The 17075-nt window shown below is 47.0% G+C and overlaps 1 protein-coding gene across 1 annotated transcript in view; it reads right to left on the bottom strand.

Moving 5' to 3' along the window:
• The window catches only part of LOC140429076 (polyadenylate-binding protein-interacting protein 1-like), a 63283-nt gene extending 46683 nt beyond the window's left edge, over nt 1–16600 (bottom strand). Inside the window, exon 1 of the mRNA XM_072515631.1 lies at nt 16255–16600. Within this exon, the coding sequence (XP_072371732.1) occupies nt 16255–16570 (316 nt within the window). The 5' untranslated portion in view covers nt 16571–16600. The remainder of the gene's footprint in view (nt 1–16254) is intronic.
• Between the last annotated feature and the right edge of the window lie 475 nt (nt 16601–17075).

Below are 17075 nucleotides of genomic sequence, written 5' to 3'. Positions count from 1 at the left end.
GGTCTTCCTGAAGGTGTGGAGGGAGCGGACGTCGGGGCATATGTGAGCACGATGCTGCACTCGTTAATGGGAGCGGAGGCCCCGGCGGGTCCGTTGGAGGTGGAGGGAGCATACCGAGTGATGGCGCAAGGACCGAGAGCAGGAGAAACTCCCAGAGCCATAGTGGTGAGATTCCTCCGCTTTAAGGATAAAGAAATGGTCCTTCGGTGGGCAAAGAAAACTCGGAGCAGTAAATGGGAGAACGCGGTGATCCGCGTTTATCAAGACTGGAGTGCGGAGGTGGCGAGAAGGAGGGCGAGCTTTAATCGGGCCAAAGCGGTGCTTCATAAAAAGATGATAAAATTTGGAATGCTGCAACCGGCAAGACTGTGGGTCACATATCGAGGAAGGCACCACTACTTTGAGACGGCGGATGAAGCGTGGACTTTTATTGTGGAAGAAAAACTGGAATGAGCGGGTTATTAAAAAGAACGTTTGAACAAAGTGGTGGGGCGAATGTGGGGGGCAAAGAGGGGGGTTAAAAAGGGGGGAAAGAGGAGTTTTATGTACTAATCCTGCGATGTGGTAACTTTTCTCTCTTCCACAGGTGGTGATGGGGGGAGGAGGGGAGGTGGAGGAGATGGGGCGTTGGCCATTGGGGGCGGGGCCAAGGGAGAAGCGCGGGCTTGGTTCCCGCGCTATGATAATCATGGCGGGAATAGAGAAGCAGGAAGGAGGGGGCGTCGCACGGTGCGAGCCGAGGTCACGGGGGGAAGCCGAGGTCGGCCAGAGTTTGCTGGCTTCTGGGAGCAACATGGGGGGAGTAATTACGCTAGCGGGGGATCTAGCGGGGGCGGGGGGGGGATTACTGGGTTGCTGCTGCTGGGGAGAGGGGGGAGCTGGTATGGGAGGGGATGGGCGGGGGGGGGGGGCACCGCCTGGGGGAGATACAGCTGCGTGGGAACCGGGTGAGGAGCTGGAAAAAGGGGATGGCTAATCGATAAGGGGGGGGGGTAGGAAGCCCCCCAACCCGGCTGATCATAGAACATAGAACAATACAGCGCAGTACAGGCCCTTCGGCCCACGATGTTGCACCGAAACAAAAGCCATCTAACCTACACTATGCCATTATCATCCATATGTTTATCCAATAAACTTTTAAATGCCCTCAATGTTGGCGAGTTCACTACTGTAGCAGGTAGGGCATTCCACGGCCTCACTACTCTTTGCGTAAAGAACCTACCTCTGACCTCTGTCCTATATCTATTACCCCTCAGTTTAAAGTTATGTCCCCTCGTGCCAGCCATTTCCATCCGCGGGAGAAGGCTCTCACTGTCCACCCTATCCAACCCCCCGAGCATTTTGTATGCCTCTATTAAGTCTCCTCTTAACCTTCTTCTCTCCAACGAAAACAACCTCAAGTCCATCAGCCTTTCCTCATAAGATTTTCCCTCCATACCAGGCAACATCCTGGTAAATCTCCTCTGCACCCGCTCCAAAGCCTCCACGTCCTTCCTATAATGCGGTGACCAGAACTGTACGCAATACTCCAAATGCGGCCGTACCAGGGTTCTGTACACCTGCAACATGACCTCCCGACTCCGGAACTCAATCCCTCTACCAGTAAAGGCCAACACTCCATAGGCCTTCTTCACAACCCTATCAACCTGGGTGGCAACTTTCAGGGATCTATGTACATGGACACCTAGATCCCTCTGCTCATCCACACTTTCAAGAACTTTACCATTAGCCAAATATTCCGCATTCCTGTTATTCCTTCCAAAGTGAATCACCTCACACTTCTCTACATTAAACTCCATTTGCCACCTCTCAGCCCAGCTCTGCAGCTTATCTATATCCCTCTGTAACCTGCTACATCCTTCCACACTATCGACAACACCACCGACTTTAGTATCGTCTGCAAATTTACTCACCCACCCTTCTGCGCCTTCCTCTCGGTCATTGATAAAAATGACAAACAGCAACGGCCCCAGAACAGATCCTTGTGGTACTCCACTTGTGACTGTACTCCATTCTGAACATTTCCCATCAACCACCACCCTCTGTCTTCTTTCAGCTAGCCAATTTCTGATCCACATCTCTAAATCACCCTCAATCCCCAGCCTCCGTATTTTTTGCAATAGCCTACCGTGGGGAACCTTATCAAACGCTTTGCTGAAATCCATATACACCACATCAACTGCTCTACCCTCGTCTACCTGTTCAGTCACCTTCTCAAAGAACTCAATAAGGTTTGTGAGGCATGACCTACCCTTCACAAAGCCATGCTGACTATCCCTGATCATATTGTTCCTATCTAGATGATTATAAATCTTGTCTCTTATAATCCCCTCCAAGACTTTACCCACTACAGACGTGAGGCTCACCGGTCTATAGTTGCCGGGGTTGTCTCTGCTCCCCTTTTTGAACAAAGGGACCACATTTGCTGTCCTCCAGTCCTCTGGCACTATTCCTGTAGCCAATGATGACATAAAAATCAAAGCCAAAGGTCCAGCAATCTCTTCCCTGGCCTCCCAGAGAATCCTAGGATAAATCCCATCAGGTCCCGGGGACTTATCTATTTTCAGCCTGTCCAGAATTGCCAACACCTCTTCCCTACGTACCTCAATGCCATCTATTCTATTAGCCTGGGGCTCAGCATTCTCCTCCACAACATTATCATTTTCCTGAGTGAATACTGACGAAAAATATTCATTTAGTATCTCGCCTATCTCTTCAGACTCCACACACAATTTCCCATCCCTGTCCTTGACTGGTCCTATTCTTTCCCTAGTCATTCATTTATTCCTGACATACCTATAGAAAGCTTTGGGGTTTCCTTGATCCTTCCTGCCAAATACTTCTCATGTCCCCTCCTTGCTCTCTCTTTAGATCCTTCCTCGCTACCTTGTAACTATCCATCGCCCCAACCGAAACTTCACACCTCATCTTCACATAGGCCTCCTTCTTCCTCTTAACAAGAGATTCCACTTCCTTGGTAAACCACGGTTCCCTCGCTCGACGCCTTCCTCCCTGTCTGACCGGTACATACTTATCAAGAACACGCAGTAGCTGATCCTTGAACAAGCCCCACTTATCCAGTGTGCCCAACACTTGCAGCCTACTTCTCCACCTTATCCCCCCCAAGTCACGTCTAATGGCATCATAATTGCCCTTCCCCCAGCTATAACTCTTGCCCTGCGGTGTATACTTATCCCTTTCCATCATTAACGTAAACGTCACCGAATTGTGGTCACTGTCCCCAAAGTGCTCTCCTACCTCCAAATCCAACACCTGGCCTGGTTCATTACCCAAAACCAAATCCAACGTGGCCTCGCTTCTTGTTGGCCTGTCAACATATTGTTTCAGGAAACCCTCCTGCACACACTGTACAAAAAACGACCCATCTATTGAACTCGAACTATATCTTTTCCAGTCAATATTTGGGAAGTTAAAGTCTCCATTAATAACTACCCTGTTACTTTCGCTCTTATCCAGAATCATCTTCGCCATCCTTTCCTCTACATCCCTAGAACTATTAGGAGGCCTATAAAAAACTCCCAACAGGGTGACCTCTCCTTTCCTGTTTTCTGTGTATTTGTATGCCAAGATTTCTCACTTTATCTACCCAGCTCAGTATATTCCCATTTATTGTAAACTCCCTGTAACTGTTTGAACCTGCCAAAATGCATGACCTCACACTTCCCTGTTTTATCTGTGCGAGTTTCCTCCGGGTGCTCCGGTTTCCTCCCACAAGTCCTGACATGCTGTTAGGTAATTTGGACATTCTAAATTTGCCCTCAGTATACCCGAACGGGCACTGGAATGTGGCAACTATGGGCTTTGCCCAGTAACTTCATTTGAAGCCTACTTGAGACAATAAAGATTATGAAATTCCACCTGCCACTTTATCGCCCACTCCACCAAACCATCTATATCATTTTGGAGATTATACCTATCCTCTGCACTGTTCACCACCCGGCCAATCTTGGTGTCGTCTGCAAATTTCCCAATCATGCCCCCCACATGCACATCCAGATTGTTAATATAGAACACAGTAAGTGTCCCAACGCAGAGCCCAGTGGAACACCACTTGAAACAACTTTCCAATTATAAGGCAGCCATCGACCAGAAATCAACATTTTATCCAGTTTGCCACATTGCCCTGTATCACATGGGCTTTCACTTTTTTTTAGAACATAGTGCAGGAGGCCTTCGGCCCATCGAGTCTGCACCGATCCACTTATGCCCTCACTTCCACCCTATCCCCCAACCCAATAACCCCTCCTAACCTTTCTTTGGGCACTACGGGCAATTTAGCATGGCCAATCAACCTAACGTGCACATCTTTGGACTGTGGGGCGGAACCAGAGCACCCGGAGGAAACCCACGCACACACGGGGAGGACGTGCAGACTCCGCACAGACAGTGACCCAGCAGGGAATCGAACCTGGGACCCTGGCGCTGTGATGCCACAGTGCTAACCATTATGCTACCGTGCTGCCCACTTTCTTGACTAATCTGACATGTGGGACTTTGTCAAACGCCTTGCTAAAATCCATGTACACAACATCCACTGCACTACCTTCATCAACCCTTCTTGTCACTTCCTCAAACTTGTGAGGCAAGACCTTCCTTTAACAAATCAATGCTGACTATCCCTGACTAGTCCGTGCCTTTCTATGTTACAGATAATCCTAACTCTCAGGATTGATTTTACTAATTTGCCCACCACTGAGATAAGACTAATTGGCCTATAATAGTTTGGCATTTCCTTCGATCCCTTCTTAAACAATGGAACCATGTTCACATTTCTCCAGTCCTCTGGCACCTCCCCTGTATCTAGTGAGGATTGGAAAGCTATCCTCAGAGCATCTGCTAGCTCCTTCCTGACCTCCTTCCGTAGCTTCAGAAACAATCCATTTGGCCCTGACGGCTTATCAACTTTCAAGGATTCCAACCTTACGAGTGCTTCCACTCTCTGTATTATTCCATCAAATATCTCAGTGTTCCTCCTGGACTACTATATCTGCATCATCCATTTCATTTCTGAACACCGAGACAATATATTCATTTGAAACCCTTCCCGCGGGGCAGTGCGGTGGCGCAGTGGTTAGCACTCCTGCCTCACGGCGCCGAGGACATGGGTTCGATCCCGGCCCCGGGTCACTGTCCGTGTGGAGTTTGCACTCCCATGTCTGCATGGGTTTCACCCACAACCCAAAGATGTGCAGGGTAGGTGGATTGGCCACACTAAATTGCCCCCTTAATTGGAAAACAAATTAAGAATTGGGCACACTAAATTTATTTAAATAAATAAATAAAACCTTGCCCACAGCTTCTGCATCTACACACAAGTTCCCTTCCTCATCTCTGATAGGTTCCACTTTTTCTTTAACTAACTTTTATCATTAATATATTGGTAAAATATCTTTGGGTTTTCTTCATTTTTTATTTGCTAATCTCGCTTTGATTTCCTTATTTCCTTCCCTGCATTTCCTCTACTTATCTAGGCTTTCTGCAGTGCTTAGTTCTTTCTGCCTATTGTAAGCCTTCTTTTTCTGTTTGATCGTCCCCTGTATTCCGCTAGACAACTAGGGGGTCTAGATTTGGCAGTACCGTTCCCTGAAGGACATTAGCAAACCAGGTGGGTTTTACAAAAATTGATTCATAGTCATCATTATTTAATTCCAGATTTTTATTGAATTCGAATTTCACCATCTGACTGTGGGTCTCTGGGTTACTAATCAGCCTCCCCTTGGTTAGTCAATCAGGAGTCAAACACAGTCATAGTCAAAGAATCATACCTTATCACAATGTCCCAGACACCAACACCACCAGGCCTTGGTCCTGTCAGGGAGTTGGTGGCACAGTGGTATGTAGTTGGGAGGGAGATGCCCCGAGAATTCTCAACATTGATTCTGGACCCCATGAAGTCTCATGGCATCAGATCCAAAACGAGAAAGAACATCTCCTGATTACCAGCTCCCCCCTTCCCTCCATTGAAGAATCAGTACACCTCCATGGTGAGCACCAGTTGGAGGAAGCACTGAGGGTGGCACAAGCACAAAATGTACTCTATATGGGGAACTTCAATCTCCATTACTAAGAGTGGCTTGGTTAGCATAAGACTGGATTTGCTTTAAAGTCGCGTGTACCGAGGTACAGTTAAAAGTGTTGTCCTGCGTATAGTCCAGACAGATCACTCCATACATGAAAAAAACATAGGGCATACATATTACACAATGTAAACACATAGACACAGGCAATGGGTGAGCATAGAATGCAGTGTTACTCAGTAGAGAAGATGTGTGAAGAGATCAGATCAGTCCATAAGAGAGTCATTCAGGACCATGACTGGCTATGATGGTTGCATCCTGAAGGGTATAGCTGCCAAACCCAGATCAGATCTAGGCCCTGCAGTCCTGCCGCAGACAGTTGTGAATGGTGGTAAAAATGGAACAAATAGGAGGAGGAGGCGGCTCCACAAATATCCCATCTTAAAAGATGGGGGGGGGGACCCAGCACATCAGCGCAAAAGACAAAGCTGAAGCATTTGCAGCCACCTTCAGCCAGAAATGCTAAGTGGTTGATCCATCTTGGCCTCCTCCTGAGGCCCCAAGTATCCATGGTGCCAATCTTCAGCCAATTCTATTCAGTGTGTGTGATTTGAAGAAATTATTAAATAAACTGAATACTGCAACGGTTATGGATAACATTCTAGCAACAGCACCAAAGACCCGTGTTCTCCAGCCAAACTGTTCCAGTACAGATGCAATACTGGCATGCACCCGATAATTTAGAAAATTGCCCACGAATGTCCTGTGAAAAAAAAGGACACATCCCATCCCATCCAGTCAATCACTGCCCCAGACAATGCTATCAGGCGGCACTTACATCCCACCTTCACTCTGAGCGTAGACAGTCTTTTTCAGTACATTCTGCCTCGCAATTCCCATCCCTTCATTACCTCTCCCATCACCACCTCTATTGGTACCTTGCCAGCTTCTCTTCCTTAGTGAACATTGATACAAAATGCTCATTCATTATGCATTCCTGCCTTGCCCTGCACCTATCGCGAATGAGCCCCACCCACTGCATAGTCATAAAATTTATACAGCACAGAAAGAGGCCCTTAGGTCCATCGTATGTGCTGGCCCTCAAGCACCTATTTATTCTAATATCATTTTCCAGCACTGGGTCCGTAGTCTTGTGTGCTGTGGCATTTCAAGTGCTCATCTATATACTTCTTAAATGTTGTGATGGTTCCCGCCTCTACCAACCTTTAAGGCAGTTAGTTCCAGATTCCCACCACCTTCTGGATGAAAAGGTTGTCCCTCAACTCCCTTCTAAATCCCCTGCTCCTTATCTTAAATCTATGCCCCTGGTTATTAACCCCTTCACCAAGGGGAAAAGTTTCTTCCTGTCTACCCTATCTCTATCCCTGAAAATGTTATACACCTCAGTAAGATCCCCCCTCAGCCTTCTCTGCTCCAGGGAAAACAGCCCCAGCCTAACCAGCCTCTATCTACCCACTTGTTATTTTAATGAGTTTTTCTTTTTCTTTTATGGTAATTGCAATTCCCTTCTCAAATTGCCAGTCTTATTTTCCTCTACACTTCCCCACACAACTTATTGCATTTTACCCATCTGTCACTTTAGGATTTCACCTGACATGTAGCAAACACTCTCCTTTTCTGTTTCATCATAATCTCTACCTCCCTCGTTATCAAACGAGCCCTGGCTTTGGTTTCCCTTGTGGGAAGTTACTTAGCCTCACCTGAAGCACCTCCTACTTGCAGTGTTAACGTAAGCCTACTTGCGTCACCAATAAAGATTATTATTAGAGATTACCTGTTGTTCATTAGTTTTTCCTGTCCGTCTTTGGTTTAATTTTACCTTGGCGAGTTCCCTCTCATCCCATTGAAGTTAGCCCTCTTCCAATTCAGGAGTTCTACTTTAGATTGTTCCTTGCTCAATATCATCTGCTCCAGGAGCACAGAGATTGCACATTTACTATTTTAGTGTACCAAGAGTTCGTTTGCCAGCTTATCAGGCATATAGATATCACCGTCAAAAAAATCTCAAAATATTCCAACAATGCTTGCCAATGCTCCATAATTAGCTCCTAAGGTTGGACCCAGGAAATCCTCCTAACTCCCCCCCCGCACAGCCCACGGAGAAACATCTCTCGTACTCCTCCTCTACATTCCAATCTTACCTGACATTATCGACAGATATCCTCACAACACCCAGCTCTAGCCCACACCATCTCCCCACTCCACTGCTCAGCGTCAGTCAGACAGCTTGTCTGACATTCCAGTCTTGGTGAGCTGCAATTTCCTTCAGTGAAACATTGGGAGGAATGAAGCAATCGCCTTGGACCCCAAACACAAATTCCACACCATGACACCAGCTGATTCCATAGAGGTTCCCTCAGGTTGAACCAGATTTTGAGTAACCTTGGTACATTAACTGAGACTGAGCTGTGATTATGGCTCAAACAGAAAGAGGAAGGGTGTCCAAATCACCTACCTTTGCAGTGTGGAATCATAGAATCCTTACAGATCAGAAAGAGACCATTTAGGCCTCATCTCCATGCCACCTCTCTGCAAGAGTAACTCGGCTCGTCCCACTCTCCTGCCATCTCCACAGCCCTGTAAAATCACTCCACAAGATATCCAGAAACAGCTGAAGACATTGGATACCGCAACAGCAATGGGCCCTGACAATATTCCGGCAATTGTACTGAAAGCTTGTGCTCCAGAATTTGCCGCACCCCGAGCCAAGCTGTTTATAGTACAGCGACAACACTGGCATCTACTCAGCGATGTGGAAAGTTGCCCAGGTGTGTCCTGTACACAAGAAACAGGACAAATCCAATCCAGCCAATTACCACCCTCTCAGTCTCCTCTCCATCATCAGCAAAGTGATGGAAGGAGTCATCAACAGTGCTATCAAGCAGCACTTACTCCCGGACGCTCAGTTTGGGTTCCGTCAGGGTCACTCAGCTCCTGATCTCATTACAGCCTTGGTCCAAAAACGGACAAAAGTGCTGAATGCCAGAGGTGAGGCAAGATTGACTGCCCTTGACATCAAGGCAGCATTTGACCGATTATGGCATGAAGGAGCCCCAGCTAAACTGCAGTCAATGGGAATCAGTGGAAAAACTCTCTACTGATTGGAATCATACCCGGCACAAAGGAAGATGGTGGTTAGAGGTCAATCATCTCAGCTCCAGGACATCACTGCAGGAGTTTCTCAGGATGGTGTCCTAGGCCCAACCATTTTCAGCTCCTTGATCAATGACCTCCCTTCAATCAGTAGGTCAGAAGTGGAGATGTTTGTGGATGACTGGACAATGTTCAGCACCATTCGCAACTCCTCAGATAATGAAGCAGTTCATGTCCAAATGCAGCAAGACCTGGACAATATCCAGGCTTGGGCTGACAAGTGGCAAGTTTCACAAGTGCCAGGCAATAACCATCTCCTACAAGAGGGCAGCACGGAGCACAAGTGACTATCACTGTGGCTTCACAGCGCCAGGGTCCCAGGTTCGATTCCCCGCTGGGTCACTGTCTGTGCGGAGTCTGCACGTTCTCCCCGTGTCTGCGTGGATTTCCTACAGGTGCTCTGGTTTCCTCTCAGTCCAAAGACGTGCAGGTTAGGTGAATTGGCCATGCTAAATTGCCCTTAGTGTCCAAAAAGGTTAGGAGGGGTTATTGGGGTACGGGGATGGGATGCAGGTGGGTCGGTGCAGACTCGATGGGCCGAATGGCCTCCTTCTGCACTGTATGTTCTATGAGAGGATCTAACCATCGCTCTTTGACATCCAATGGCATCACCATTGCTGAATCCCCACAATCAACATCGTGGGGGATGACCATCGATCAGAAACTGAACTGGACTAGCCATATTAACACTGTGCCTAGCAGGGCAGTTCAAAGGCTTGAAATCCCACGGCGAGTAACTCGCCTCCTGACTCCCGAAAGCCTGTCCACCACCTACAAGGCGCAAATCAGGAGTGTAATGGAATACTCCCCTCTTGCCTGGATACAATACTCAAGAACCTCAACACCATCCAGGACAAAGCAGCCCCGCTTGATTGCTCCCCCCTCCACAAACATTCACTCCCTCCACCACCGATGCACAGTGGCAGCCGTGTGTACCATCTGAAAGACACATTGTAGTAACTCACCAAGGTACCTTTGACAGCACCTTCCAAACCCACAACCACTACCATTTAGAAGGACCACCACTCACCACCCCGACTTGGAAATATATCGGTGTTCCTTCACGGTCACTGGGGCAACATCTTGGAATTCCCTCCCTAACAGCACAGTGGGTATACATACTACCTCAAGGACTGCAGCGGCTCAAGAAGGCAACTCACCACCACCTTCTCAAGGCAACTAAGGATGGGCAATAAATGCTGGCATAGGCAGCGGCACCCAATTCCTGCAAATGAATTTTAAAAATAAACATAAATCTTTCCCCCAATTGACGCAGAAGCAGTGCATTCCTGGTCCTAACCAGCAGCTGTGTGAAAAGATTTTCATGTCTGTCAATTTTTAAAACCAGGTGTCCTCTGATTCTTCACCCTTCCACTAAGAGGAACAATTTCTCTCTGCTTCCTCTGGCCAGGCCCCAGGTCATCTTGAACATCTCTTTGAAGTCTCCACTCAAATGTCTCTGAAGAGAACAGCCCAATTTCACAAATCTCCCCATAGAACTGCAATTTCTCATCCCTTGAACTAGTCTTGTAAATCTTCATTGCATCCACTCGAACACCTCTGCAACCCTTTGAAGGATTACTGCCCAGAATTAGCCAGTTTTTTTTAACAAAAAGCCAGTCTTGTAAAGTTCACCACAACCTTCTGGCTTTTGTACTTTGTGATTTTATTTAGAAAGAGTCCAGAACCTCTTTCTCAAGCTGCCTTGCCATCTTTAACAAATTGTGCGCACATACCCCCGGTCCCTCTGTTCTCTTCACAAATGTGTCCATTGTTGTATATTGTGATTCCTCATTCTGCCTACCAAAATGTTTCATTTCATATTTCTCATCCATTCCACCTGTATTCTCTTCAAGTCGACCACTATTCCCCTCTTGTAGAAACATACACAGAAAATAGAAGCGGGAATAGACCATTCGGCCCTTCGAGCCTGCTCCGCCATCCATTATGATCATGGTCGATCATCAAGTTCAATACCCTGATTCTGCCTTACTTCCCCCCCACCCCCATATCCCTCAGCCCCAATAGCTGTATCTAATTCCTTCTTGAAATCACACAACGCTTTGGCCTCAACTACTTTCTGTGGTAGTGAATTCCACAGATTCACCGCTCTCTGGGTGAAGAAATTTCTCCTCACCTCAGTCCTAAAAGATTTACCTCATATTCTCAAACTATGACCCCTAGTTCTGGACTCCCCCACCATCGGGAACATTCTTTCTGAATCTACCCTGTCTAATCCTTTTAGAATTTTGTAAGTTACCATGAGATCCCCTCTCACTCTTCTAAACTCCAATAAATATAATCCTAACCGATTTAATCTCTCCTCACAGTCTTGCAAGTTTTGCGCCATCTGCAAATTTTGAAACTGTGCCGTGCACACTTAAATCTCGGACATCAACATACTTCAAGGAAAGCAATGGTCCTCATAGCGATTCCTTCTTCTGATCTGAAAAACAACAATTCACCACTACTCAGTTTCCTGTCACTCGGCCAACTTTGTATCACTGCTGCCACTGTCCCTTTTATTCCATAGGTTTTAACTTTGCTGACAAGCCTGTGGTGTGGTACTTTATCTAAAAATGTATTTTTCATGGAAACCTTCTAGACTCAACTACTCCAACGTTCGTGACGATCCACCCTTTACTTTACCCACAACTTTAGAACTCTCTGCCTGCACCCTGTCCCACACCATGTCCCATCCATCACCCATGTCCTCACTGACACCCACTCCCAGCCCTTCAATTTTAATTCCACATATTTATAACATGCACCGTATCTCCAATCCCAAACACTCCATATCACCTAACTATGGATTCCTGTGCAATTCTTCACCCCACACACCATTGTCATCCCTGCTTTCAGGTGTCTCATTCCAACCTCCGGAATTCTTTCCCTGAACCGCTCTGCCTCTCCATACATCTCTCCACTTTTAAGGCCACCCTTAAGACCCAACTCTTTGACCAAGCTCTCCTAAAATCTAAAGAGGTCACATAATTGCAGGTTGTTTGAGAAATCAATCACCCAGTTCCTTCTCGGAGCCACTCTTAACAGTCCGGCGAGTGCACGGACGCTAGGCTGGGAATTCAAACTAATGGAGGAAGAAACAAGCTCCAGCTGAAACCAGGGTTTGAGACCTTTGCTTCAATGAAAGCATTAAAAGACACAAAAAAAATACTGAAGGTGCAAATTTATTCATATGGTGAAATATGTTACTTCATTTTACAGACTTATTTTGGACATTGGAAATTTCAATTAATGAGCAAAAATAGAGAGGCAAACATTTTAACCAAAAGATTTCATAGAATTTACAGTGAAGGAGGCCATTCGGCCCATCGAGTCTGCACCGGCTCTTGGAAAGAGCACCCTACCCAAGGTCAACACCTCTACCCTATCCCCATAACCCAATAACCCCACCCAACACTAAGGGCAATTTTGGACACTAAGGACAATTTATCATGGCCAATCCACCTAACCTGCACATCTTTGGACTGTGGGAGGAAACCGGGGCACCCGGAGGAAACCCACGCACACACGGGGAGAACGTGCAGACTCCGCACAGACAGTGACCAAGCCGGAATCGAACCTGGGACCCTGGAGCTGTGAAGCAATTGTGCTATCCACAATGCTACCGTGCAAATTTCTCCTAAAAAGATTTTAGGAGAAATTTGCTTTCTTCATCAACCAACTATCGGCACATGTTCAATGTACATCAATATTATGAATTGTTTACATGGGAAATTCTACTACAAATATTGATATTGATGGTAGATATGACAGAAATGCACATGGTAAGTTTTTTTAAAAACAAAAAACACCCAGGTTTTATTGAATGCAGTCAACTGCTGTGCTACAGGTGATGAATAGCACTGGTTCCATGCAATTCCTGTCAACCTTTTCCATCATGAATTTGTTTCCACGTTTATAATGACAACTGCACATGACATCGGTTCCTACGCAACTGTACCCTGAAGACGGAGCCGTGGCAGGATGCATTAACTGTGGCATGATAAGCTTACATAGTCAGCTCCCTTTGTAAATGTGCAGCAAGAAATCTTACAACACCAGGCTAAAGTACGACAGGTTTGTTTCAAATCACTAGCTTTCGGGGCACAGCTCCTTCCTCAGGTGAATGGAGAGGTAGGTTCCAGAAACATTTATATAGACAAAGTCAAAGATGCAAGACGATACTTTGAATGCGAGCATTTGCAGGTAATTAAGTCTTTACAAAGCCAGAGAGAGGCGCAACCCCAGGTTAAAGAGGTGTGAATTGTCTCAAGGCAGGACAGTTGGTAGGATTTCGCAAGCCCAGGCCAGATGGTGGGGGGGTGAGTGTAATGCGACATGAATCCAAGGTCCCGTTTGAGGCCGAACTAATGTGTGCGGATCTTGGCTACAAGTTCTGCTCTGCGATTCTGCGTTGTTGCGTGTCCTGAAGGCCGCCTTGGAGAATGCTTACCCGAAGATCAGACACTGAATGCCCTCGACTGCTGAAGTGTTCCCCGACTGGAAGGGAACATTCCTGCCTGGCGATTGTCGTGCGATGTCCGTTCATCCGTTGTTGCAGCGTCTGCATGGTCTCGCCAATGTACCACGCTTCAGGAATGTAATGTCGCATTACATTCGCCCCCCACCATCTGGCCTGGGCTTGCAAAATCCTACCAACTGTCCTGGCTTGAGACAATTCACACCTCTTTAGCCTGGGGTTACCCCTCTCTCTGGCTCTGTAAAGACTTAATTACCTGCAAATGCTCGCATTCAAAGTATCGTCTTGCATCTTTGACTTTGTCTATATATATGTTTCTGGAACCTACCTCTCCATTCACCTGAGGAAGGAGCTGCGCTTCGAAAGCTAGTGATTTGAAACAAACCTGTTGGACTTTAACCTGGTGTTGTAAGATTTCTTACTGTGTTCACCCCAGTCCAACGCCGGCATCTCCACATCACTGTAAATGTGGACACAGCAGTTAACATAGGACTGACTAGACATACCCTCCAGTCCAAATATCTTGCAGTGGAGCAGTATTGCAGACTGAACAGTAGCTAATGTTGTCAGCCGTGGCTCAATGCATTCGACTCTTCCCTCTAATCCCGAAGACTATGGATTTTGAATCGAGAGACCCAAGGGCAAAATCGAGGCTAACTCTCACCATCTTTCAGAGGAGACATTAAACCAAAGCCCACGCTGCCCTCTCAGGGACTATGTCTGAGCAGGGTTCTTCCCCAAGTGGGGCTTGCTGTGTACAAATTCAAGTAATGTTTCACCAGATGCCAAAATACCTTGAGACATACCTTATTACGGTCAAGTTTAACAAGTGTTTTAAGCAAAATGATTTGAGCAAATGAAAATCATTCACATTATTTACCGGTTTCAAACTTTTAAAAACTGCAGAGTACATTTGAAAAATGTTATTTCAGTGACAGTTGACAATAGGATCTATATAATGTTATTTTATATATTTTTGGTGTATATTCACATTAATTTACACAAATATTGAGTAGCCTATTGTAATATATTACCTGCAGAAATGTAAGCGTTCAGCTGAATATCTTACAACATACCCTGGATAGTACCGTCAGCTTAACGCGAGTGGTGGGAGAGACTTCGAGACACAATGATGCAGGACAAAACATTTGTCACTTGGAAAAATAGGAGGTCAATATATGACAGCGAGCATGCATTTGTCTGTGCCTGGCTAACTTGATCAAATTTTTTAAATGAAGTAACAGAAGGGTGGATGGGGGCAGTATGTAGACTTCAGAATGACCTTGTTAAAGTACGAGATCAGAAAACATTTAGTGCACAGAATTAAAGAGACAGCAGTGGTGTGCATTTAAATTAGTCGAGGAGTAGAGGGGAAAGCATATTGGTGAAGGACTGTTCTCCAGACTGAAATGAAATATGCAATGGTATGCTCCCGCCATTGGCATTAAGGCATTGCTCTTTTTAATATACAGGAAAAGCCTGTATTTGGGTATACAGAACGTCATCTCAAAATTTTCAGATGAGACAAAACTCAAACATGGACTAAGTAAAGGCTAGCAACATACTTAAGAATAGTCAAATTAGAAAATCAATGCACTTCAACCCTCTACCCTTAGTGTTAGATGGGGTTACTGGGTTATGGGGCTAGGGTGGAGGTGTTGACCTTGGGTGGGGTGCTCTTTCCAAGAGCCGGTGCAGACTCGATGGGCCGAATGGCCTCCTTCTTCACTGTAAATTCTATGAAATATCTAAACATCACCCAATATGAATGGACCGGAATTAATTCCAGACAGATTCGTAATGTAATTGATTCTGACTGTTACCTGGATATTATTGCAACTGAAACCCCTACAGTGTAGATATAGCTTCCACATGTCACCTAGATATTAACATAACTGAACCCCTTCTAGTCTATCAAGATTCTAAAAAATCCCTGGATATTAATGAACTTGAACCACTTGCAGCCCTTAACCAGGTGTTAATGTGCCCGGACCCCCTGCAATCTATAAATTCTGTGCATTACCCAAATATTAATTGACCTGAACACTTTGCAATGTCACTGGATTCTATACATTCCCTGGATATAAATGCACCTGAACATGGAATTTCGATTGATTCTATACATTAGTCATGTATCAACATACATGAGCACCTTACAGCCTCTATAGATTATATACATTAACCAGATATCAATGAACCGGAGCCTCTTACAACCTCTATAGATTTTATACATTAGAGAGATGGCAATGTACCCAAGACCTTTAGTCTCTATAGATTCTATACATTAGCCAGATATCAACATTCCCGAGCACCTTAGACTCCATAGATTAGCCAGATATCAACATCCCTGGGCCCCTTGCAAACTCTATAGATTCCATAGAAGAGCCAGACATCAACATACATCGCAATCTCTAGAGTCTATACATTCCCTGGACATTAACATCCTTGAGCCTCCTGGAGTCTGTACCGATTCTATACATTGCCTGGATTGGAATGAGTCCATATGAATCCCCCTATAGATTCTTCAGCTGCCCGGCTCCATGGAGCTGCCCCATTTACCTGAGTACTCGGCAGCGGGCGGGCTGCTCCGCGGCTGCCTCAGGGGTTCCTGCTGCTGGATGCCGCTCTTCACATGGACGCCGTTGCCCTGCACGATCGCCGCCCCGTTGTTGGTGCCGGCCCCGGCCGCCAGCCCCCCGCCAGGCCCAGGCCCCGGGCCGGCGCACAGCCCGTTCTCCTGGGCGCCGTCGCCGTGCCCCTGGGCGCGCCCGCCGGGACCCGGGGCCTGCGGGGCGGGGGCAGCGCCGAACCCGCGGCCTCGGCCGCGACCCGCTCCCGGCGCCCGGTCGAAAGCGGCGGGTTTGCCGCCCTCCATCGTCCGTTACCGTTTAGCGCCTCCACTTCCGGCGGAAGCCGCTCGCGCCCCGCCCCGCCTCCCCGCGGCCGCATCCGGTTCAAAACAAAACAACCGGAAGTGCGCCACAATCGGGTCAACCGCCGCCCTCGCACTTCCGATGGCGGCGCCAATGAGCCTGTGAGCAAGAGGCGACCCCGCCGTAAAGTCCGCAGGTCCTCCCACGCCCAGCCCGCCGGTTGGCCCAGCTGTCTCCCAAACCTAACCCTCCCCAGCGCGCGCCCCCTACAGGAGGCGGCTGATACTGATTCAGCGACAAATACCAACCGTGGCAGGAGGGGGCACTGCGAAAGCGAGATGAGAAAATAATCAAAGGCTTTATTAGACAAGATGTGTTCCCCAGCAGCTCATGACAGAAAATGGCCACAGCCGGGGATGAACTACCTCTTTAACCGTCCACTGGGTGGAGCCAGCAGACAGGGACTTACCCACGTATCTCTAATACAGGTACCGTAATACATATAAT

Source organism: Scyliorhinus torazame, chromosome 9 (genome assembly GCF_047496885.1).
Source record: "Scyliorhinus torazame isolate Kashiwa2021f chromosome 9, sScyTor2.1, whole genome shotgun sequence".
Classification (NCBI taxonomy): domain Eukaryota; kingdom Metazoa; phylum Chordata; class Chondrichthyes; order Carcharhiniformes; family Scyliorhinidae; genus Scyliorhinus; species Scyliorhinus torazame.
This window is presented reverse-complemented; position numbering and strand designations above follow the sequence as displayed.